General features: G+C 39.0%; 1 protein-coding gene across 1 annotated transcript in view; it reads left to right on the forward strand.

Moving 5' to 3' along the window:
• Positions 1 to 24583, forward strand: part of LOC109110544 (dmX-like protein 2) — a 78970-nt gene that overhangs the window by 19718 nt on the left and 34669 nt on the right. Inside the window, 16 exon segments of the mRNA XM_042774962.1 lie at positions 907 to 1081; positions 6706 to 6909; positions 7081 to 7347; positions 9373 to 9791; positions 9794 to 10088; positions 12664 to 12785; positions 12893 to 12982; positions 13112 to 13223; positions 13302 to 13421; positions 13751 to 13981; positions 15337 to 16079; positions 16081 to 16101; positions 16103 to 16219; positions 16221 to 16675; positions 16677 to 17011; positions 18843 to 18953. Coding sequence (XP_042630896.1) covers positions 907 to 1081; positions 6706 to 6909; positions 7081 to 7347; positions 9373 to 9791; positions 9794 to 10088; positions 12664 to 12785; positions 12893 to 12982; positions 13112 to 13223; positions 13302 to 13421; positions 13751 to 13981; positions 15337 to 16079; positions 16081 to 16101; positions 16103 to 16219; positions 16221 to 16675; positions 16677 to 17011; positions 18843 to 18953 — 3817 coding nt within the window.

Genomic DNA, 24583 nt, shown 5'->3' on the forward strand with positions numbered 1-24583 from the left:
AGTTAATGGAGCTTTGTTATTCAGTGATGTTTTCAACTTTAAAATAAAAATTAAATAAATCAATAAAAAAGATGGATAAAACTTATGTTTCAGCAGTTTTCATTATCAGTATCATTTAAAGCAATCACATGGATTTTTACATGGCAGTGTGTTTCAAAATCAGGAAAAAAAAACAGAACAGGATTTGGTTATTTTTCTCAGTAGATCTGCTCTTATCTACATTTAGAGTAGACACACACACTCACACACACACACACATTTATATTATAACAGTGCATCTGTTTTCATCTGATTTCATCTTTGTGTGGATTATTTGGTTTTATTGGAAAAACAGAAGCATGCTGAATGGACTCTGATGTGAATTTAAATGGCTCTGTTTAGTAATAAATAACATATGCGATTAACTTTATTATAGGAAAACAAAAATATATTATTTACCCCCAAGGCGCCCGTTACACATTTTTCCTGTGTTAGTATTTAATGGGTGTGGACAAAATTTTCATTTTTAGGTCTATTTTCTTTAATGTTAGGTGTTAGACTATTCTTAAATTGATTTTAGACCGAATTTTGGTGAGTTTGTATTGCACAATATACAGACATATATTTGTGTTTAAAAAAATCACATGCTTTTGGTTTTTCAGTTTAGCAATCATGCATGGGTGTGTCACACCTTAAGTGTATTTTTATTAATATTGCATCTTGAGCACACACACTCTCACCTGTCTCCATGTGCCATCTGTAGACCCATATGGAATCTGCATTTTCTGCACTGATTTTAGGGGAGAAAATTTAATGACACATGACAAAGTGTGTTTTTGGAGCTCAGAGTACAACTCGATTTCATGTTGGCCTGCTGTACATGAGTTGCACTTGCGATCGAAAAAAAAATTGCTTGTCTCCATTCAGTCTATCCACCACCTCAAGCACCTGCGCAGGGGCCGCAGAAGATCGTCTGCCCTGGTAGCCCACACAGAGCTGCTGCCCAGCCAGCTGGGATCCCACGAAACTCACCGCCACATTTCACACCACGCCAACGCCCTCTGCCATTTCCACATCTCTGCCAGCATCAATCCCAACACAGGTGCGCTCACACACACACACACACACACACTTGTGTTTGTAAACATGGTATATGAGAACTAGGGCTGTGAATCTTTGGGTAGACAGCGAATTGATTCGATTCACGATTCATAGGTTTTCGATTCGATTCAAGAACAATTTTTGCAAATTCAGAATGATTCGATTCGATTCACAATTAAATTCAATTCAATTAAAAATTTGATTTTGCATTCTTTAAGTGCATTCACAGGATTATTTAAATGCTTTCCTTAAATTCGTTAAATGCTTAGTCAGTGGGCAAATTACACAACAGCCTTTATGGTTAGAGAACCATAGGTTACAGAAAAAAAATACTTTTGTCCATTGTTAGATTCTAGTTTAATGATGCTATGGCATGACATATGTAGAAATTTATGCTAAGACATTATATTAATTTATACTAAGATTTTAAAGACTTAAAAAAAAGTATTATGTATAGACTAACAGTTTTTTCACCCCAGGGGCATAGCCATAATTCAGAAGTGACAGAAATATCAAATAGCCTACAATAATTTTATGTATGTATGTATGGGATTTATTTTTTTTCTCTTAATCTTTTCTTATCTTTTACTTTGAATTTGCTATAAGAAATCAAATACGCTGTTGGACAATAATCAATCATTTGTAATCTGTCATTTTTTCCTATTGGCAATTTTATCGTTTTATATACTACAAACCACCCATTTTCTGCACAGAACAAGGTAGAAAATATACTTTATAGTTTCTGTACTGTAATAAATATGTCAATTAGCACTGCATCATTCATAAATTTTATTTATTTATTGTGTTTATTATCTTAACGTTTCATCAGTTCAGTGTGCTTTTTATTCCGTTTAGCTGCAGATATAGCCTGGCACGTCTTAAGTTCTATGAGCGCGAGATCACTTCTCTTTCAGTGCAAAAACTTCTTGATATATTGAGGGCACCTCTCTTTGATTTGGTATTTTTCTTTTCCTCTCCATCGGCGAATGATGAATCTGAAAGAAAACATACCCGATGTCTGTTTGCTATAGCAACGAATGCTACTATCATGCATCTGACTAACAGATAAACCTTGCGCTCTTATTGCAAGGTTGGTGTTAATGCTGTTTTTTTTTTATGCTGTTTTTTTTTTTAATTAGTTTTCTTCGTAATTTTTGTTAAACATTTTTGTTTAAATAGATTTGTGATTATGTTTTGGTGTGATTATTTTTTGCTCTGTCCATGCAATAAATATGCAGCCTTCAACTGCTTAGGTAATGTCATCGGTATGACCCAAGACCCATTGAAAAACTACAGAAAAGTAAAACTACTTCACTTTAGCATTACTGGCCACGAGTCCTAAGAAGAGATCACACATCAGCTGCTAAAAAAATGTGTCAGTGAGACGAACGGAGCGCGAGCGCAATCCTGCGCAATCCTTTGACAGTCACAGGCAGTAAATAATGGAGCGCGTGAAGGACAGATGTGCTGTTCAAGGTCTACATTAATTCGTGCTTGTATTAATTTAATGTGTATATATTTTGAAAGCATTGAATCGCTATAGAAATCGCGATTCATACGATTCTTAGCATTTTAAATCGATTACTGTCCAAAATCGACGATTCACGATTGAAAAAAATCCATGTTTCAAGATTAAATGGATACTCCATCCCAAAAATGAAAATTTTCATATGCTGTTTATGCTCTTCTGTGTCATCCACGCCACAAGGATGCACTGTTTTATTTCAAATCAAAGCTAAATACACGTAGAAACAGCGCATCCTTGTGGCGCGGACACAGAAGAGCATACGGTGATATGGAGAGACACAGAGGAGACTGTTGACAAAGGAATTATTGAATATATAAAAGTTGTTATTTTTGTTTTCTTCGCTTACAAAAAGTGTTCCCGTCGCTTCATATAACCCAGATTGTACGTCTGAAGGCAGATGGCGTATTCTGAAGACGACTTTCATACCTTTTATGGATATTGTAACTTTTAGTTGTTTTTTAGTCAATGGGACAGTTACAGGCCTCCTGGTTTTCATCCAAAATATCTTAAATTGTGTTCCGAAGACAAACAGAGCTTTTATGAGTTTGGAATGACATGGGGGTAAGTGATTAATGACAAAATTTTCATTTTGGGGTGGAGTATCCCTTTAATGCATATGCATCGTCAGGGTTTGTAATCGATGCATCAATAAAACCGAGTGATTCGTTACACCCCTAACGAGGAACACAGTTTTATATAATTACATAGAGGTTTACACCGTGAGCATGGTTTATGAGGATGTTTCCTTCGTCCTCATGAATGGAATAACCTGTTAAGCCTGACATATAAAATGTGTCTTTGTATTTTTATTTTTTTTAATGGAGCAGTTTAGTGCACTGCACGCACTCAAATATTTGGGTTATACAGGTCCTTCTCAAAAAATTAGCATATTGTGAAAAAGTTCATTATTTTCCATAATGTAATGATAAAAATTAAACTTTCAGATATTTTAGATTCATTGCACCACCAACTGAAATATTTCAGGTCTTTTATTGTTTTAATACTGATGATTTTGGCATACAGCTCATGAAAACCCAAAATTCCTATCTCAAAAAATTAGCATATTTCATCCGACCAATAAAAGAAAAGTGTTTTTAATACAAAAAAAGTCAACCTTCAAATAATTATGTTCAGTTATGCACTCGGGAATCCTTTTGCAGAAATGACTGCTTCAATGCGGCGTGGCATGGAGGCAATCAGCCTGTGGCACTGCTGAGGTGTTGTGGAGGCCCAGGATGCTTCGATAGCGGCCTTAAGCTCATCCAGAGTGTTGGGTCTTGCGTCTCTCAACTTTCTCTTCACAATATCCCACAGATTCTCTATGGGGTTCAGGTTAGGAGAGTTGGCAGGCCAATTGAGCACAGTAATACCATGGTCAGTAAACCATTTAGCAGTGGTTTTGGCACTGTGAGCAGGTGCCAGGTCGTGCTGAAAAACGAAATCTTCATCTCCATAAAGCTTTTCAGCAGATGGAAGCATGAAGTGCTCCAAAATCTCCTGATAGCTAGCTGCATTGACCCTGCCCTTGATAAAACACAGTGGACCAACACCAGCAGCTGACATGGCACTCCCCCCAGACCATCACTGACTGTGGGTACTTGACACTGGACTTCAGGCATTTTGGCATTTCCTTCTCCCCAGTCTTCCTCCAGACTCTGGCACCTTGATTTCCGAATGACATGCAAAATTTGCTTTCATCCGAAAAAAGTACTTTGGACCACTGAGCAACAGTCCAGTGCTGCTTCTCTGTAGCCCCGGTCAGGCGCTTCTGCTGCTGTTTCTGGTTCAAAAGCACACGCCTGTGCACGGGTGGCTCTGGATGTTTCTACTCCAGACTCAGTCCACTGCTTCCGCAGGTCCCCCAAGGTCTGGAATAGGTCCTTCTCCACAATCTTCCTCAGGGTCCGGTCACCTCTTCTCGGTGTGCAGCGTTTTTTGCCACACTTTTTCCTTCCCACAGACTTCCCACTGAGGTGCCTTGATACAGCACTCTGGGAACAGCCTATTCGTTCAGAAATTTCTTTCTGTGTCTTACCCTCTCGCTTGAGGGTGTCAATGATGGCCTTCTGGACAGGCTGAGTAATGAACCAGGCTGGGAGTTTTTAAAAGCCTCAGGAATCTTTTGCAGGTGTTTAGAGTTAATTAGTTGATTCAGATGATTAGGTTAATAGCTCGTTTAGAGAACCTTTTCATGATATGCTAATTTTTGAGATAGGAATTTTGGGTTTTCATGAGCTGTATGCCAAAATCATCAGTATTAAAACAATAAAAGACCTGAAATATTTCAGTTGGTGTGCAATGAATCTAAAATATATGAAAGTTTAATTTTTATCATTACATTGTGGAAAATAATGAACTTTTTCACAATATGCTAATTTTTTGAGAAGGACCTGTACTGTTCTGGAACAGTGTTGTAAATAAAACTTAACCACTGATTTCTAGTTGTGTCCTCTTTTGGAAGGCCAAACAAAGTAGTAGGAAACACAGCGTCTCCACAACATGGCGGTGACGCCAACAATACTACAGTGAGAATAAAAGTTACGCCTTCTTTCTTTACATATACATTTGGGCGGTGTTATGCAGACCTTCCCACACAGTGACTTAGACATGTGGGGGCATGTTTAAACGAGGCGTTTTGGGAAGGTGTGGATGAGCGTTCACTTTTGTAAAGAATATTTCTTTGGTTTTGAGACTTTAATCTTTGAAAATCTTTACATTTCTACTGTATGAACGAACAGCTTTTAACACTCCAAAGACAAAGGAACACATGAAATCACATCATATGACCCCTTTAAAAAAGTTTGTGTAGGGTTTTTTTTTCTTTTAATTATTATATTTGATGCATCAGGCTTTTATGGCTCTAGTAAACTATATAGTATAATATAGTAAACTCTTAAACTAATATAGGACAATGGGAAGCTCATACTTGAGGAGGAAAAAAAATGAGGCCCAAACTAACCAAAAATAGTTGCTGATATTTTTTTGTCCAAAAAGACTGGCTGCTTTTAATGTGAATCAGTGAGGTGTTTATAACAGTATAGCAGACTACTTACAGTACATAAAATTCTTATAATTATTAGTTGTTTCCCAATAATATATCTTGCTAAGATGATATGTAAATGATTTATTTTATTTTATTTTATATTATTATTATTTTTTTTTTATCAAAGCTCTGTACTTTTTATTGTGGGGGACCAGACATATAATTCAATGCAGCGATGATTGAGAGATGCACAAATGAACGTTCCTTAAAAGTTCCTTAAAAGGGTGGTTGATCAGCTTTTTTCGAAGGCTTGGTTGTTTATGGCGTGCAGTGTAACACGTGTTCATGCTTTGTTTTTAAAAAATGCATTATTTTCACATATTTTATGTTTATTTACACCACTGTTTCCTTTCTCGTCCAAACGGTCTGTTGAGTTCCTAGTTCTATGAAGCCCCTTCCTCAGAAATATGCAGTCGGGTTCAGATTGGTTAGCTGGCCCAGTGTGTTGATTCGCTAATCGCCTAGTGCACATTGTCAGGAAACGTCACGCCCCCTTACCTTTACTGGTAGTTGCATGTTCCCAGGGAAGGTTTTTTGTAAACTTTGCATTGAACTTTGAGCATTGTTACTTTCAAATGTTGTATATACTCTAATAGCAAAATTACACACTAATTAAAAAAAAAAAAGAAAAGTAAAATCATAATCAACCACCCCTTTAAAAGCTTTCAAAAATGTATTACTGTATGAGAATCATTAAAGATTTCACAAGAAAAAGACATGTACTACGACATGAAGTTGGACATTCTTAGAATTATTCTAAAATAACCCTTTTACTTTGTAAAAAGAAGATATGTTATAGATTGCATAGACCTTTTTTTCAGTAAAGTTGATCATGTTTATAATTTAGAGGCCTTAGAAATCTGTGTGTCAAATATGATACAGTAAGCTTTATTAAAAGAGCATACTAAACATTCTTGCCAAAAGTTGTCAAAAGTTTTATGTTCCAGTTTATGGGTGGGGTTAGAAGATAGAAGTATGATCATCTGATACTGTACATGTATGCATTCACACAAACATGCACGGACAGCAGTGTGAACTCTCTTTCTGTCATCAGATATCCCCGCAGCGCTGGCTGGATCGGGACTGTTTTCTGAGGACATCAGTGGAGGGTTTATGGTTCACTGGCTGAATAATAAAGATCTGAGCTTCACCACCTCCATGGACCTGTTCATGCAGCTGCTGCGCAAACTTTCTGAACAACACCTGGAACAGCCCACTGAAGACTTTGAGCAGGAGGGGACAGCCAAGTTTGACTTCGGTACTGCCTTATTATAAATAAACCTGTTTGCATATATAGATTAGACTTAATGCTAAAAGTTGTAAAGAACATTTCATGGGGTTTTTAATTGTGGCATTATTGTGTCTTTAAGACTCTCTGCTGCACATTTACAGTAAACTGTATAATGTTCTCTTTTTGTGTTTTTGTTAGATCTGGATGAGATGTCTGATAAGGGCTCTTCAGAGCATGAGGAGGCAGATCAGGAGGGCAGCACCAAGGCCTCTTCTCCAGGTTCGAGCAGCAGTGTTCCTCTGCCCTCTGTTTTGCTGGATCGGAAGCTGGATGCTCTCATCCTGGAGTGGAACAAGAGTCCAGACATGCTTTTCACTATTCACCCGCTCGATGGATCTTTCCTTGTCTGGCATGTCAAGTACCTGGATGAGTTTATACCTGGCATCTTCAGACAGGTTCAGGTAAAACACTCATTCAAAAACCATGGTAATGACACGTAATGCAGCTGTAGCTACATCTTGTAAGCAATGCAGGTGTTTTGTAGTTGGATGTGTAAGGTCCATGCACTGTGCCCAAGGAAGGTATCCAGTGCTGGCTGAAGGTTTCTTGTGCGTTCAGTCTTTTCAGAGTGCAAAGTTATTTAATTTATGTACAATTCTAATCTGACTCCATTTTGATATGACCTCGAATTTAGATTGTCATACGAATTGGTTGCTTGACCATTTCTAATTATTATTATTCTGACATTTGATTATTCTATTTATTCTTTAATATTATTGTAATCGTTCATTCAGGTGTTCATGTCGCTCAAAAATATCGCTTTGGATTTAACATATTTTATGGTCACATTGTCGTCAGTCTTGGTAATTAGACAGAGGTAATTGGCTAATACTTTAGACGGCTGCTCCTATGCTTGCTCATTCTAAAAGTACTTTTAATTAGCCCCCATATATTTGTACACACTTGAATCAAGCAACAGTATCTCTAGTCCAAGGTCATGACCACTACTAAGATGTAAGCCGACCAACATTACTTTCTCTGATAGTAGCTTTGGTTTGGTCATGCATTGGTTTCCCATGTACACTTAGCTAGAGTAATATTACAATAAACAGAGGTTAGGCTCATCCTATTAAGGTTGGTCGAACAACATCCAGTTGACCTAAATGGAAATTCCCTATAAGCCCTTACAATCTAAGTACACTTGAACTAATACCAAGTGTTAGCTGGATCGCTAAAGATACAGTTGGTGTGCCCTATCCTCCATCTCAACTGAATTTTAGCCCGTTACTAACCTGACGCAGGAAATGCGGTAACAAGGATACAGCGTAATCTACTAGAGTCAATAATTACAGAGTAAAACAGAATAGAATCAAATGCAACAATTTATTATCAGTCAGGTAAATTTGTATTATGCCAGTTTACATAGCCAATTCAAAGATATCAAATCAATACAAGAAATCAAATACTCAAAGATAAATCTAGGAGAAAAGGATGCATACCTGACTTCAGGAAAATACATAGTATAGAGTGTGCGGACACACTCCATACTACGGGCTTTCTGGCTCCAGAATCGCACCGATCCTTTTGCTGCAATCCTTTAAATACAACACCAAGATAAAATCATCCCCAAAAATGGATGGCATGTGTACAAACAACTTTAGAATTTGCATTAAGCCAGGCCCCAGACCTGGGTGGTTTACACCTCAATGGAAACAGAAGGTAATTTACATGGAAGACCCTGGGAAAGGGCACTCCCATTACAGTAAGCAAAATATCTCTTAACTCTTAGGATCTGTATTATCTTTTAGTCTACGTTTGTAAGATTGAGACCATTGTACCACTTGCCCTGAGACTATTCAACTGATACCACACATGACTGTAAATATTACTTGCATTCATGTAGAACATAATACTATTAATCATTCTGAGTGAACCAAACTGAGGGAGGATAGGTAAGGGGAAGGAAGGATGATGAGAAGGAACTGTTGCATATGTGAGAGAGGCGTTTCTTGCACCTCCACTCTGTGGGGTGTCTCAAAGATGCCCGTGTATGTTTGTATTGTCTGTTTCTCGGGAGATCAGAGTATCTGAGGGTCTTTCATCCTTACAGATGTGAAAGTAAACATAAGAGTCTTCATTTTCTTCTGACATCAGAGCCACTGAGGACGCACTGGATTAGTTTTGTTTTTGATGGTAACGCACCCCTGAATGTACAAAAAATTGGAAGAGAAGGGTGGGGTGAGCAGTAGCTCATTATCATTTAAAGAGACATGCACCGAAATGGGTCGCTGTGAAAGGAGCTGTTTTTACAAGGTAAAAAGGGTGTTGTTTTACACGACCATTGAGGAATTTGCATACATTTCATGAAGACCCTAAAAAATCACACCAACTTGTGGAAAATGGTGTCTCCTTTAATACACTAATACGCTTACACTACTAATTACCATGATAAACTAAATCAAATCTATTTGTTTTTCTCTTTCAGGTGTCATCTCTCCTCTCGTATCCCAGTGGCGTTCCCCACTGGGGATGCTAACTCCCTCAGTAAGAACATCATGATGTACACCTGTAACTTTTATGTGGACCAAGAGTATTGTAACGCTCTGGAGGATAAGAGAAGTGAGCGGCGGGTTCCTCAGAGTGCATCTGCGTCCGCGGGGCTCAGTGCTTTTGGACACTCTCTCACTGCTGTCATCGGCCCAGCTGTCATGATGGTGTCCAAACACGTGATGGGATCGCTCAACCAATGGGCTGTAACCTTTGCTGAGAAGTCCGCCTTTTCGAATGTCCCTCACACAGTTTCGCACAAGTTCCGTTACTGCGGCCACCGTTTCCATCTCAATGATTTGGCTTGTCAGGCACACAGTCCCCTTCCCTTACTGCTGACATCATCTCATCAACAATGCATTGGTTGACTCCACCCTCTGGATCTGGAAGCATTGATGGAGATCAGAATGGGGGCGTAGCTCTACAACCCACCAGGCCAATGAGAGGCGTTCCTTGTAAACAGTTGCGAAATGCAGCCACACGTACGTTCCATGACCCGAATGCGATCTACAGTGAGCTGATCCTCTGGAGAGTCGATCATATTGGCCCCCTCTCCTGCACAGGGGGCGTGTCAGAGCTAGCACGAATCAACTCGCTCCACACATCTGCGTTCTCCAACGTGGCCTGGCTGCCAACACTCGTCCCTAGCTCAGTGCTTGGTGAGTTTAACACCACAGGGCTGTATCCATACTAAATTCATAATCAAAAAGTTTAGTTTGACATATGATCCATTATTTTTGGATAATATAGGGAGAGCAATTTAAACAAAACCCTAAACTTTGTAACATACCTGCACTACTACTTTGCTAACTGATGAGAGCTGTCACTTTTTCAACTGACGAGTGAAAAAGAAGAACACTCTAACAATGTCCTTGCTGCCATCAATCTTCTAACTGCTTAGTAGCACCCTAACAACCACAGAGCAATTCCCTTATAACTATCCAGTACCTTATGAACATCCTAAAAATACCCTGACAACCACCCAGAGCATCATAAAAATTGCCTAGCAATGCCAACACTCATCAGTCACCCAGAAACTACCTTGCAATGCATTACTGGCCACCCGGAACACCCTACAAAATGCCTAGAAGTGACCTATCAACCACCCAGAAACTACCTCACAATGCCCTAGCAACCACCCAGAACATCATAGCAGCATCCTAGAAATTGCCTCGCAATGCCCTAGCAACCATAGATATTTATACGTAGATGCCTCATTAGTGACTGTTTCTATGGGCCACTATACGTAAGCTGTCCACCATATTTGAAGGGTCAACTTGACGTTATTCACCATAACATAACATAAGTTACCAATTGTTTCAAAACTTGTAATATTGAGTTAATACATTTAAAAACACAAATCAACACATTCTCACCTGTGAGAGTTTATCCCGTTTCTTTGGGAATTTAAATACCCACGGCGGTTTTTACAACCATCGGCTGCGCAGGATTGTGACATCTTTGAATATTTATTGATTATTATGGTGAATGTCGTCAAGTTGACAGTTAAAGATGGCGGACGTGTCTACGTGCTTGGCGCTGTCGAATGGGGCATCTACCTATACATATCTATGCTAGCAACCACCTGGAGCACCCTAAAAACTGCCTAGCAATACAGTAGTACCCAGAAGCTGCCTAGCAAAGCCCTAGCAATGTCCTAGAAATGCCTAGTAATGCCCTGTCGAATACCCAAAAACAACAGAAACTGTGTAGCAATGCTCTTGCAACCACCTTGAACATTGTTGCAACACAAGAAATTGGCTAAAAATTGCTTTCCAATGCCCTAGCTACCAACCTAAAACATGCGTAATCGCCTAGCAACACTAAACCACTGCCTAGTACTGCAGAAAAACAAACAAAAAAAAAAACTCTACATAGCAATACCCTTTTATACATAGTGGAGAGTTCAGCATAAGCAAACCTCATATTGGAAATGGAATCTAGTATGGTTATGTTACTATGTTGGGCTACTAGTGGTTATTAGCATGGGGACATAAGGGATTTTCACCATTTACAGGGGGTAGTCATGATTTTATTGCCGTCCGAATCCAGAATGTCGGTGTTTTTCTACGACCACCCTTGTAAAAATCCCCTGCCAAATGACCTACTGTTTTTTGATGAACACCAAGGTTGTGCGGTGATTTAATTACCGTCCGAATCCACATCGAGTTTACAAAAAGAAATCAATATAAAATTCATTGATTAAATCTTTTTGTCCACTGCAGAGCTTCACCGTAATTTGCACACATTTTAAAGATATTGTCTACATTTATTACAGAAATGTTGGAAAGTATTTAAAAACAATATTTAATCACTGTTATACCACAGAGGCTGGAAGATGTTGAGAACAAGGAGAAAGAGAAATAAAGCACATTACATTTAAAATGGCCCATTATCCTGTGCAATACCATTTTAAAATACATAGCCTATTATAAATTATTGCATTAAAAATATAAACCAAGCAGCTTCATTCTTACTTCATGTAAATAAATGGTTGCATTATTATTTCTGCTAAATTCCCCATTTTAAAAATGACATAATTTAAGAGAATTGCAAGACAAACCATTCATCTAGCCTATATAGCGCGTCTGTCTTTCTGTTTTTAAACGGGAGATTTAAATAATCAAATGACATGTGATATTAATTATTACATTAAATTTTAATTTATTCTGATTATTCTAAGCATGTGCCATTTTATTTACAGCAGACAATCATGCAACCTTTTTTTGTGCAGTTTTAATTTACTTTTATTATCGTAAATTATTACTATAGTCCACATGAGAAACAATTACCATACGAATAGGGCTATAGATAACAGAATACCCAAGACGTTTCACTTGTATAGTTTTGCATGTGGCAAAAATGCAACACCCAATATAGCGCTCTATTAAACAAAGCCCTGCCTTATGAATAAAAGAGCTAATCGGTAAAGCCCTCGCATCACTGCAGCTGCTGTTCTTTTTATGCTATTTGAGCAAAAGAAACGTAATTTATGAGACAGTTGTTGTCAGATTTCATTGGTGATTTCAAATATGAAATTTAATTGTAAGCTTGGCGAAGAGTTTTGGAGAATTAGATGTTTCCCCATTTAAAGAGATGTGAGCTGCACTTGCATGCCTGAGAGGTCTTTCAAAGATGGCCGCCAAGTGAAATGACTTGCCTTAAAGGAACATTTTTAATAGTAACTAGTTGTTACTATGTTGGGGTTAATAAAAATATTTGTGTTTGTGTCAGGATCATACTGTAACTCAGCTAGTGCGTGCTTTGTGGCGTCTGATGGTAAAAACCTGCGTCTGTATCAGGCTGTGGTGGATGCCCGCAAACTACTGGATGAACTCTCCGACCCAGAGACCTCTGTAAGAGCCTCTAAGAGTAGATTTGATAAAAATAATGCCCTTGTCTGCCGATAAATGTAGGGTAAATATAATTAGAGTTGATCTCTGATGGTTGCTTTTATATTCAGAAACTGGTGGGTGAAGTATTCAACATTGTGAGTCAGCAGTCCACTGCCCGACCCGGCTGCATCATAGAGCTGGATGTCATTACTAACCAGGTGGGTTCTACATCTGTTTATGTGCAGATGCAAGTTGGTGTTTGATTAGCATAGTCTGTTAATCAAATATGTTGCAATTCGAAAATAATATGTTGTGTGTAATACTGAATGCATGTTTGTGTCTCTCAGTGTGGCTCAAACACACAGCTGCTCCACGTATTTCAGGAGGATTTTATTTTAGGCTACAAACCACATGAAGACATCCCAGATTTCAGCAGTACTAGTGTTCCCTCTGCAGAAGGTACCTTTTTTTTTTCTTTTTAAGTCTGATTTAAACAGTGTTGACAAAACATTACATTTGCATTATCTTTGTTTCTAGAGTACCAGCCCCCTCCTTTCTCAGAAAAGTTCTACCTGGTGGTGATCGAGAAGGATGCAAATCAGAACTCCGTATTACAGATGTGGCATCTTCATCTGCGCTCGGTTCAGGCATGTGTGGGTGCGTATGATGTGGGTTATTTATGAAATGATGACACAGCTGTCAGCAGACAGCTTATGAGAGGAAATTGTGAGGGGAGTCTCATGAATGGAAAGCTGATACTTCCTCTAATGCCTAATTTAATTTTCAGAGACGGAAATAATTTAGAAGGAAATGATGCCCTAGTTTACCCGTTGAGCATCAATAATGTACATCTGCAATGTGTATTGTACTGTCTGTCTATATTTTTTGTTGATCTCTGTTTCTCTGTCTCTGTCTGAGATGTATTCAATATAATTAATGTCATGATTGATTACGGTTACATTTTACTGTCTTTCTAATCTTTGCAGAAGAGCCAGTAAATGACCATGTGTTCCAGAACCAGCTGACAGTTCCTTTGAGTCAGAACTATGGTGACTCATCTCCTGACACCACTCCAGCTCATAGTCAGCTGCCTCGCTCCTCCTCTTCTGCCAACCTGCAGTCAGCCAGCAAACTCATCCTGAGCTCTAAACTGGTCTACAGTCAGCGTCTAGACCTTCCACCAGGGGTGGAGCTAATCAGTGCTACGCCTTCTGCCGGTATGATCATATATATATGTGTGTGTATATATGTTACACTTTATTTTAAGGTGTCCTTGTTACAGTGTATTTATGCATTTAAGTACTGAGTAATATTAAATAATTGCATGTACTTAATATATATGGTTAGGATTAGGGTTACTTGCATGTAATTATGCATAATTAATTATTATAATAGTAAGTGCATCTAATGTGTAAAAAGGACACCTTAAAATAAAGTATTACCTATATACATATATATATGCACACATGCATTTTTACAAACTAGAATTGCCCTATCAATTGCCTCATAGCAGTTATATGAGCTGTACGTGCTAGTTTTTAATCTTAAAATTAATCACAGCAGATCAGTTCTGTGTGGTTATACTTACTCTGGTCTTTGGGCTGTTAATAACATATAATTCTCCTGATATTCAAGATGTATTACTGTGCACCAATATTTCAGTTTACTGATGCCATTGTAGAAATACCCTACTCACAGGTGTATGATAATATAGGGGTTATTGAAATGAAGTGAAAAGTAGTAAGGTTGTGCTGATAGACGATACTATCGTGTATTGATGGTAGTCAGAGATATCGCCTATGACTGATGCCTTTGATAATATCAAGCCGATTATTATCAGGCTAGTATTATTATATAATGATTATTAGGGCTTATTTGTTCTATCATATTTTTTTTTACAAGTTTTTACAGTGTTGCATGTTATAACCAATCACACACAATTCTGCTGAGTTTATGAATGCAATGGCCAGTCAGAGGCGTTCAGACGAGTCATCGCAAACAAATAAACACCGTTTTGTTGTTCGGTGCACACGCTCACTGACTGAATTTTGTGAAATTCTCTCATCATAAACTAAAAACTTGACTAAAAAGATATAATGTGTAGTTAATAGATTACAGTAACATTAGGCTGCTTTTAGCTGTATGCTGGAGTTGGTTCACTCTCCGGCTATGAAACTAAGTAAATAATTCAATAAATTAGCATGACAATGTTGTGTATCGGCGAACCATACAGGCTGACGATAGGACGATATGACTATGAACTATATCGTCCTAAATTAAAAAGTACCTTATCTAGAATGAAAGCATTTGTAACTATAGCTGTATTTATATGGACCCTAATAATCTGTTTGTAATTGGACTAGGAGCCTACTCATGGTCTCTTTCTTAATGGTCATATAAAAATGTCTTCTAAACATTGAAGTATTTATAATATTGGATCATTTTATATTGAAAAGAAAATATCATAATAAGCCATTTGTGGGTATGTATGTGGATGGTTTGTGTTTGTCAATTGTGTTCTACTGTTAAAGCATCATGTAGGTGATAAAAATATTGGGTGTTCTTTTCAAAGGTCACTTGAGCTCCTCGTCTATCTACCCTGTGTGTTTGGCTCCATACCTGATTGTGACCACCTGTTCTGATGGACGTGTCAGGTTCTGGCACTGTAGGGTTGACATGGAATTATCAGCACCACACCCCGAAGAGACACGTCGTTCATATCGGTGGGAGCAATGGAGTCTCTTGAAAGAGGAAGACATCGACAGCTCTGTGTGTGTTGCGGGCCGACCCGTTGCAGTCAGCTGCTCCTACACGGGAAGACTTGCTGTGTCGTTCAAACAGATGTCGCCTGAGAATGAGGGTGGCATGCCTCAGGACTTCTCCATGCTTGTATCCATCTATGAGTGTGAGTCGACGGGTGGCTCGGAGTGGGTCCTGGAACAGACAATTCACCTCGATGATTTTAGCAAACCTGTGAAAACGCTAGATCCATGTGTCAGTGTTGATAGCAATTTAGTTGTCTATAGCAAATCAGATCTGTTTGTAACCAAAGACAGCCCTAATATCAAACACTTTGTGCACTTGGACTGGCTGTCAAAAGAAGATGGGTCGCACATCCTGACGGTCGGGGTTGGATCCAACATCCTTATGTATGGACGCATCTCAGGGGTTGTCACAGAGCAGACAGGAGTGAAGGATGGCATGGCAGTCACCCTGCCTCTAGGGGGCAGTATAAAGCAGGGAATTCGCTCTCGTTGGGTGCTTCTGAGGTCAGTAAACCTCGTCTCTTCCGTGGATGGTACCCCATCCCTGCCGGGTGTCCCTATCCTGGGTGCGTTGATGGCATTCTGGTGGTGGGCATGGATTGCGAGATGCAGGTTTTTGCACAGTGGGGAGGCAAGACGAAAAAACCGGGCTACTCAGACAACAACATTATCTCATCCCCAGAGGGCATTGGGAGGTCGCATTGTGTCTGTTTCAAATGAGGGCAGAGCACGATCTAAGAGTGTCTTCGAGGGTAGTGCAGGAATTGATGAAGCGTTACGCCCCCCAGCAGTGATTCAGGATGGAGGCTTGTTTGAAGCTGCCCATTCATTGTCGCCCACTCTTCCACAATACCATCCAACCCAGTTGCTAGAGCTTATGGACCTTGGAAGGGTACGTCGTGCTAAGGCCATTTTGGCACACTTGGTCAAGTGCATTGCTGGAGAAGTTGCAGTGGTGAGGGATGTGGAAGCAGGTGAGGGTGGTGCCAGGAGGCATCTATCCCGAACCATCAGCGTGACAGGTAGCACGGCAAAAGACATTATCGTTGCTGGCCGAGATGGTGGGCGAGATTACACCGAAATCAACTCCATTCCCCCTCTTCCGCTATACGCCCTGCTGTCTGCAGACCAGGACACCTCTTACAAGATGGGAGAGGAAGCGGGAAAAAGGGGCAGATCGTGAGACACAGAAACAACCAGAGGATCAGTACTCTGATCTGTTTCAGGTGCAGACTGTCACCACTGACGATTTTGTGAGCTTTGCTGCAGAGAAACCAGAGAAGAAGTCTCGTGTGATTAACCTATCACAGTACGGCCCCACGTACTTTGGCCCTGAACACGCACAAGTGCTGTCTTCACATCTTATGCACTCCAGCCTGCCAGGTCTCACACGCCTTGAGCAGATGTTCCTCGTGGCTCTTGCCGATACTGTGGCGACTACAAGTGCAGAAGTAGCAGGACCCACAGATAAACAGTACACTGGTGAGTTTACTTCTCATACCAACTTTAAAACAAGTGTTACCAAATGGAAATTGCAAATATAAAGACTGTTTTACAGGTTTTTCAAACAGTCCCCCCATTTCTCATTGGTCAAACAAATAGATCAAAGTCATTGGTTGAGCCAATGTTGCTGTATTGGGCTTATCTGGATGTTCAAACAAAGCATTGTTTTTTGGTTCTACAGAACCATTTTCTTTACATTTTAAAAGGAAAATAACATACGATTGAGTTTCTTTATAGTTGTCTCTGTAAATTTAAGAATTACAAGCTTCACCTTAAAACACTACTAGGAGTAGGAATCTCTGGCTCTCATTTAAACATGCGTGCCTGTAATTTTCAAGTACTCCTGAAGATTTTGGTTAGCATTTTCAAGTCTGTTTAAGTTTGGAGTTAAACTCTGCGGGGACAATGAACTTTTGAGGGCCAGATTTGCACAACCTTACACTAATGGGATAGACACCCACAGTGAAGATACTGTTCTGAAAATTATGGTCGCAAAAAGACTTTATGCGTCTAAATAAATGCAATTCTTTTCAAGAAAAAAAAAAAGAGACCGAAGCAGTAGTTGTGAGTATGATGGCCAACCCTAGCTCTGCCCCTGAGTTAATTGCGTTAATTATCTTTAACATGTTAAACTGAAAAAAATCATCACCTGCATTAACACACTAAGTTTGACAGCACTAATCTTAAGGCAATGAATTTATCTAGATGATCAAACTTGCTTGTAAATGCAAACTGTACACCACAGTGGTGTCCGTGGTATCAAGACGGTATGGAAGAGTTAGTAATTATACCATCTGACCCCCAACAAGCATCTTCCTCCTTTGACTGGCAGTATAGGCCACTTTGAGATATCAAAGAACACATAATTTAAAATAGGAGCTGTATTTCAGTTCAGTATGTAATTCTTTTTCTGTTTAAATATTTAAATAATGTTGTTATTTAAACAAATAGACAAAGTCCTTAACAGTCGAATTATTGTTGTCAAAAATACAGATGTCGGTACCGACAAATTTGAAAAAAGTGATGATACCAGCATTTTTTCACTAAGATTTTGAGCACTGTTGTGTGGGGTTCTTAAACACCTCTGATTGAAATTTCATTAATGACTGGTACCCGACATCGATACTTTTTGACAACACTGAGTTGAAGTAAAATTAGTTTTTTTCTCTAATCTCTAATAATATTAATGAGTATATTTTGAATGTGATATACTTGGTGTGTTGGCTCAATGTCTAGTATGTCAGTGGGGTTAACCAGGTAAATTATAGAGAGAACCATAATAAATATTTTTTGGATTAACCTTGGTATAATTATTTATTGGAAAACATTAAACATATCAGGCTTTATCCATGTTACCTATAGATCGTGCTTTTTTTTATTTAGTCTGTTTAGTACTAAACCATAACACAGTGTTCCAGTGCTTGCTAGAGCCAAGATGCACGGAGAAAGGTTCAGGGACAGTAGGATAAATCATACACCATGCAAGTGTTAATACTGTAGTTCTTATTCACCTAATATTAGATTGCTGATGAACTTCAAAGTTCAATCCGCAATTTTGCAGTAGAGGAAGTTTTTAATTAGTCTCTGAGTTTTTATGTGGTGGATTTTTTGGTACTGTTAAAATGTTTCACTGTGTTTGCTCTGAGCATTAACACTCTTTGATGATAAAGCAATATTTCTGAGAGTGACGATCTCATATCATGCTTTTCAAAAATGATGCAGTGGAATTGCAGTGTAGATAAAGAATCATATGTTAAAAATGCAACACAGTTTCTAAGGGTTATGGTGTAGTAAATGTGTGTTTCTGCAGGTGGAGATGCTCTAGATGAGTGTGGTCTACGTTACCTGCTGGCCATGAGGTTACATACCTGTCTGCTGACATCCCTGCCCCCACTCTACAGGATGCAGCTACTGCATCAGGGTAACACACACTCGCTTACATACACATATACACACATCACAATCCCATCTGCACACAAAGCGGTATATGGTTCCCTCATATAAGAGGGTGCCAAAGCTTTTCCAACACCAGTAAAGGGCCCAGCATAAAAAATGAATGTGTAGAAAAAAACAAAAACTTTTAAACTCTGTTAATAATTTATGAACATATGATTATAAAGACAATAGACTGGTGTATTTGTGCAACAGTGCACGTTTTTGGACTTAACCATAAAATTATTTCTTATTAAATAATTTTTGTAAGGTGCTGATATTTTGAATATTATGTTGTTGCACCTGATATATGTATGTTTGTGTTCATATATATATATATATATATATATATATATATATATATATATATATATATATATATATATATATATATATATATATATATATATGTGTATATGTGTGTATATGTATATGTGTATATATGTGTGTATATATATATATATATATATATATATATATATATATATATATATATATATATATATATATATATATATATATAAGAATCGCCCACCTTTAAAATAATCACATTGTGTTGCTTTGCAGCCTGAAATGAAGACTGACACAGTTTTTGTTTTAGCTGTATTTACTCAGTACAACTTATTGCATCCAAGTAAAAGATATTACACCAACATATCAGGAAAAAAAATAAGAACCAGAATCACTGAGTTATAAAAAGGATCACCCCCGTGTGTCAGTATTTTGTTGAACCACCTTTTGCTTTCATTACAGCCTTTAGTCTGTTGGGAGAAGTCTCTACTAACTTTGCACATCTAGACTTTGCAATATTTGCCAACTCTTCTTTGCAGAACTGCTCAAGTTCAGTTAAATTTGATGCTATGCGTTTGTGGACTGCAGTCTTCAAGTCATTCCATAGATTTTCAAGGACATTCACCTTTTTCTCCTTCAACCACTATGTTGTCAGTTTTGCTGTGTGCTTTGGGTCATTGTCATGTTGGAAGGTAAAACTTCTTCCCATTTACAACTCTCTTGCAGAGGGCAGCAGATTTTAGTCAAGAATTTAACAGTATTTTACTCAATCCATTTTTTCCTTCTATCCTGACATGTGCTTCAGTCCATGCTGCAGAGAAAAACACCCCCAGAACAGGATATCACCATCTCCGTACTTTACTGTAGGAATGGTATTATTTGGATGGTGAGCTGTATTGGATTTCCACCAGATATATTGTTTGGTGTTGAGGCCAGATGATTCAATTTTAGTCTGCCTAAAAATCTTCAAGGTGTGTTTTGGCAAAGCTTAGTTGTGACTGCATGTGGTCTTTCTTGAGGAGTGGCTTTTTTTCTTGCAACCCTCCCATATAATCCACGTTTGTGGTGAATCCACTTTGTGGAAAGTCAAATGGCTTTGTAAGCCATTGAGAAGGTGATTAGCTAAACCTGATTGAGTTTACAAGTAATTTTTAAGAGGGGGGTGATCCTTTCTCCAAATCAGTAATTGGTTGGTGGTGTTATATCTTTCACTGGGATGTTATAAGTTGCACTGCAGAAATACAGCTGGATAAAACAAAAACCGTGTCCATCTTCATTTCAGGCTGCAAATCAACAAAATTTGGTTATTTTAAGGGGGGGGGGGGGTGGTATTCATTTCTATACCCACTGTATGTATGTACAGGTACATCTCAAAAAATAGAATATCATGGAAAAGTTCTTTATTTTTTGTAATTTAATTTAAAAAGCAAACTTTCTTAAATTCTAGATTCATTGCACACAAACTGAAATATTTCAAGAGTTTTTTGTTTTAATTCTGATGATTACAACTTACAGCTTAGGAAAAAAAAAATTCAGTATCTCAAAAAAATGTGAATATTTTCTCAAAGATCAAATAAAAAAAAAAGATTTACAAAACAGAAATGTTCAAGATCTCCAAAGCAGGTTTAATTATGCACTCAATACTGGGTTGGGGCTCCTTTTGCACAAATTATTGTTTCAATTCGGCGTGGCATGAAGGTGATCAGCCTGTGCCACTGCTGAGGCATTATTGAAGCCCAGGTTGGTTTGATAGTGGCCTTCAGCTCCTCTGTATTGTTTGTCAGATGTTACTTATCTTCCTCTTCACAATACCCCATAGATTCTCTGTGAGGTTCAGGTCATGTGAGTTGGCTGGCCAATCAAGCACAGTAATATAAAAGTCAGCAAACCACTTGGAAGTGGTTTTGGCACTGTGGGTAGGTGCTAAAGTCCTGCTGCAAAATCAAATCAGCATCTCCATAAAGCCTGTCACCAGATGAAAGCATAAAGTGAACTGCAAACAGACAGACAGACACACACAGAGATTCCTGCTTTTATTACCACAGTGTCTACACTGGAGGTCAGTTCTCATGTCGCGGCGCGGTGCAACAGCTAAAGTCTGTCTACATTGGACGTGACAAAGCGACCGTTTGAAAATCATTTGAAATTTGTGTCAGTACATAAAGTAAATAGTAAATAGAAGTCAACAGCAGTTTACTGTTGGGAATTTGTCAGCCGAGCGCACCGCATCCAGTGTAGACAGCATAATAGGTTCTATTGTGTTTTGTTGCGCTGCGCCACTCCTGTCCGGTATAGACACGGTGTTAGAGAGAAGAATATGTTCAGCCCCCTCTCCTCCGAAGCTTTGATTATTCGGTGTTGATTACTACCGAAGCTGTGAAGCTGAAAAGATGGTATTCGGACCAGCCCTACTTTGCTTTCAGTATCTGGTGTGACCCCGTTTTGCAGCAATAACTGCAAGTAAGATTTCTTGTAACTGCTGTTAAAGGCTGTGTTGAAAAAATCGATTCACCAATTCTGAATCGATTTCCATATTAATTTCTAAAGATCGATCCATAACTCAGAGGATCGATTTTAATAATAGGCCTACATTTTCCCCGTGAATTTTAATTTGCCGCGTCATTGAATTCACGCATGCGCGCGAGGTGGAAGGACATTAAAACAACGAACATGGCAGCTTTAAAAACTATTGATTTTTCTGAACATTTCTGCCATATGTACATGAACTGACAGTCACCACTGATAAGGTACTACTAAATATTATAGAAACTTAATTTTCTGTAAAGTTGCTAATGATTTGTATCGTAAAAAGCGCTATACAAATAAACTTGAATTGAATTGAATTGGAATTGAAAACTCCAGAAACGCTAAAAGCTGCGATCTGGCACCATTTCGGGTTCAGAAGCAATAAAGAGAACGAGCTTGACAAAAGCAAAGCAATTTGCAAAGCCTGCCAAATGGAGGTGAAGTATTGTGGAAATACTACTAATCTCAGGAACCACATGATGCGACATCATCAAGACATCATATCCAAGCCCGCCACCGGACCGCAACAGATGACACTGAAACAAACTCTACAACTGCCAACTAATTCTGCACGCTCTGTCAAAATAACTGAGGCGATTGCGGGCTTAATTTGCAAAGATATGCGCCCGTATTCTGTTGTTGAGAATGTGGGATTCAGGCGGCTAATGAAGGTAATGGAACCAAATTATGTCATTGTGTCTCGCAAACGTCTGTCTGAAGAAGTGATCCCCAACATGTACCAGACAGTAAAAGATGGTGTAATGTCTAAGCTTAAGACCGCAGAGAGGGTGGGCATTAAGAGTGTCACCTGGACATCCGTAGCTACGGAATCTTACATGAGTGTGACAGCACACTACATAGACGAGCTCTGGGAACCTCGTGTCTTACGTGCTGCAGACAACCGAAGTTCAAACGGACCATCGCTCTGTCAGTCTAGCTGAAATATTAACCAAAGCTATGGAGGAGTGGGGGCTGCTGAGTAAAGACCCAGCCATAGTCACTGACAACGCGGCGAATATGATCCGTGCGGTTGAGATTACAGGGCTAACCCACGTCGGCTGCTTCGCGCACATAATCAACCTGGTCTCGCAAGCCGGTCTCAAACTGCCGAATGGAAAAAAAATGCTTTCTTCAAAAACACTTATCTAAATCTCGAAGATCGGATCGGATTGAATCGAATAATGATAATCGATTCAAGATCTTGAGAATCGGAATCTAATCGATTCTTGAAATTTGAATCGAAACCCAGCCCTACTGCTGATCAGTTTGTGAGCTGTTTTGCTGATCAAAATTGTTTGTAGGCAAATTTGTAGCCCATTCCCCAGTACAGAACGACTTCAGCTCTGTGATGTTATGGGTTTCCTCCTATGAACTGCTTGCTTCAGGTCCTTCCACAAAATTTCATTTGGATTAAGGTTCGGAATTTGATTCAGTCATTCCAAAACATTAATCTTGTCCGTCTTTAACCATTCTTTGGTAGAACGACTTGTGTGCTTGGGGTCGTTGTCTTGCTGCATGACCCACTTTATCTTGAGATTCTGTTCTCGGACAGAAGTCCTGACATTTTTTTTCAGAATTTGAGGAATAATTCAGAATTCATTGTTCCATCAATGATGGCAAGCCATCCTAGACCAGATGCAGCAAAACAGGCCCAAACCATGATACTACTGCCACCATGTTTCACAGATGGGATTCTTAAGGTTCTTATGCTGGAATGCAGTGTTTTCTTTCTCCAAACATAACGCTGCTCATTTGATCTTTTTTGGTCTCATCCATACACAAAACATTTTTCCAGTATTCCTCTGGCTTGTTTCACATGATCTTTAGCAAACTGCAGATGGGCAGCAATGCTCTTTTTTTGAAGAGCAGTGGCTTTGTTCTTGCGACTCTGCTGTGAACACCATGGTTGGTCAGTGTTCTCCTGATGATGGGCTCATAAACATTAACATTAACCAATGTGAGAAAGGCCTTTAGTTGCTTAGAAGTTAGCCTGCAGTCCTTTGAAACCTAGTGGACTTTTACACGTCTTGCTTTTAGAGTGTTCTTTGTTGGTGGACCACTCTTGAGGAGGGTAACAGTGGTCTTGAATTTCCTCCATTTGTACACAGTTTGTTGAAAGTTAATTTTTTTTAGGGTTGTTTTTATTTTGTTTGTATCGTCCTCTTTATGCATGTTGTCTTACTCCAAGCTGTATAGGCTCGAAAGCCTACTACCAATTAAGCATATTAGGTGATGTGCATCTCAGTAATGAGAAGGGGTGTGGTTTAATGACATCAACACCCTATATCAGTGTGCATAATTATTAGGCAACTTCCTTTCCTTTGGCAAAATGGGTCAAAAGAAGGACTTGACAGGCTCCGAAAAGTCAAAAATAGTGAGATATCTTGCAGAGGGATGCAGCACTCTTAAAATTGCCAAGCTTCTGAAGCGTGATCATCGAACAATCAAGCGTTTCATTCAAAATAGCCAACAGGGTCGCAAGAAGGGTGTGGAAAAAACCAAGGCGCAAAATAACTGCCCCGTGAACTGAGAAAAGTCAAGCGTACAGCTGCCAAGATGCCACTTGCCACCAGTTTTGCCATATTTCAGAGCTGCAACATCACTGGAGTGCCCAAAAGCACAAGGTGTGCAATACTCAGAGACATGGCCAAGGTAAGAAAGGCTGAAAAACGACCACCACTGAACAAGACACACATGCTGAAACGTCAAGACTGGGCAAAGAAATATCTCAAGACTGATTTTTCTAAGGTTTTATGGACTGATGAAATGAGAGTGAGTCTTGATGGGCCAGATGGATGGGCC

Source organism: Cyprinus carpio, chromosome A18, assembly GCF_018340385.1.
Source record: "Cyprinus carpio isolate SPL01 chromosome A18, ASM1834038v1, whole genome shotgun sequence".
Taxonomy (NCBI): Eukaryota; Metazoa; Chordata; class Actinopteri; order Cypriniformes; family Cyprinidae; genus Cyprinus; species Cyprinus carpio.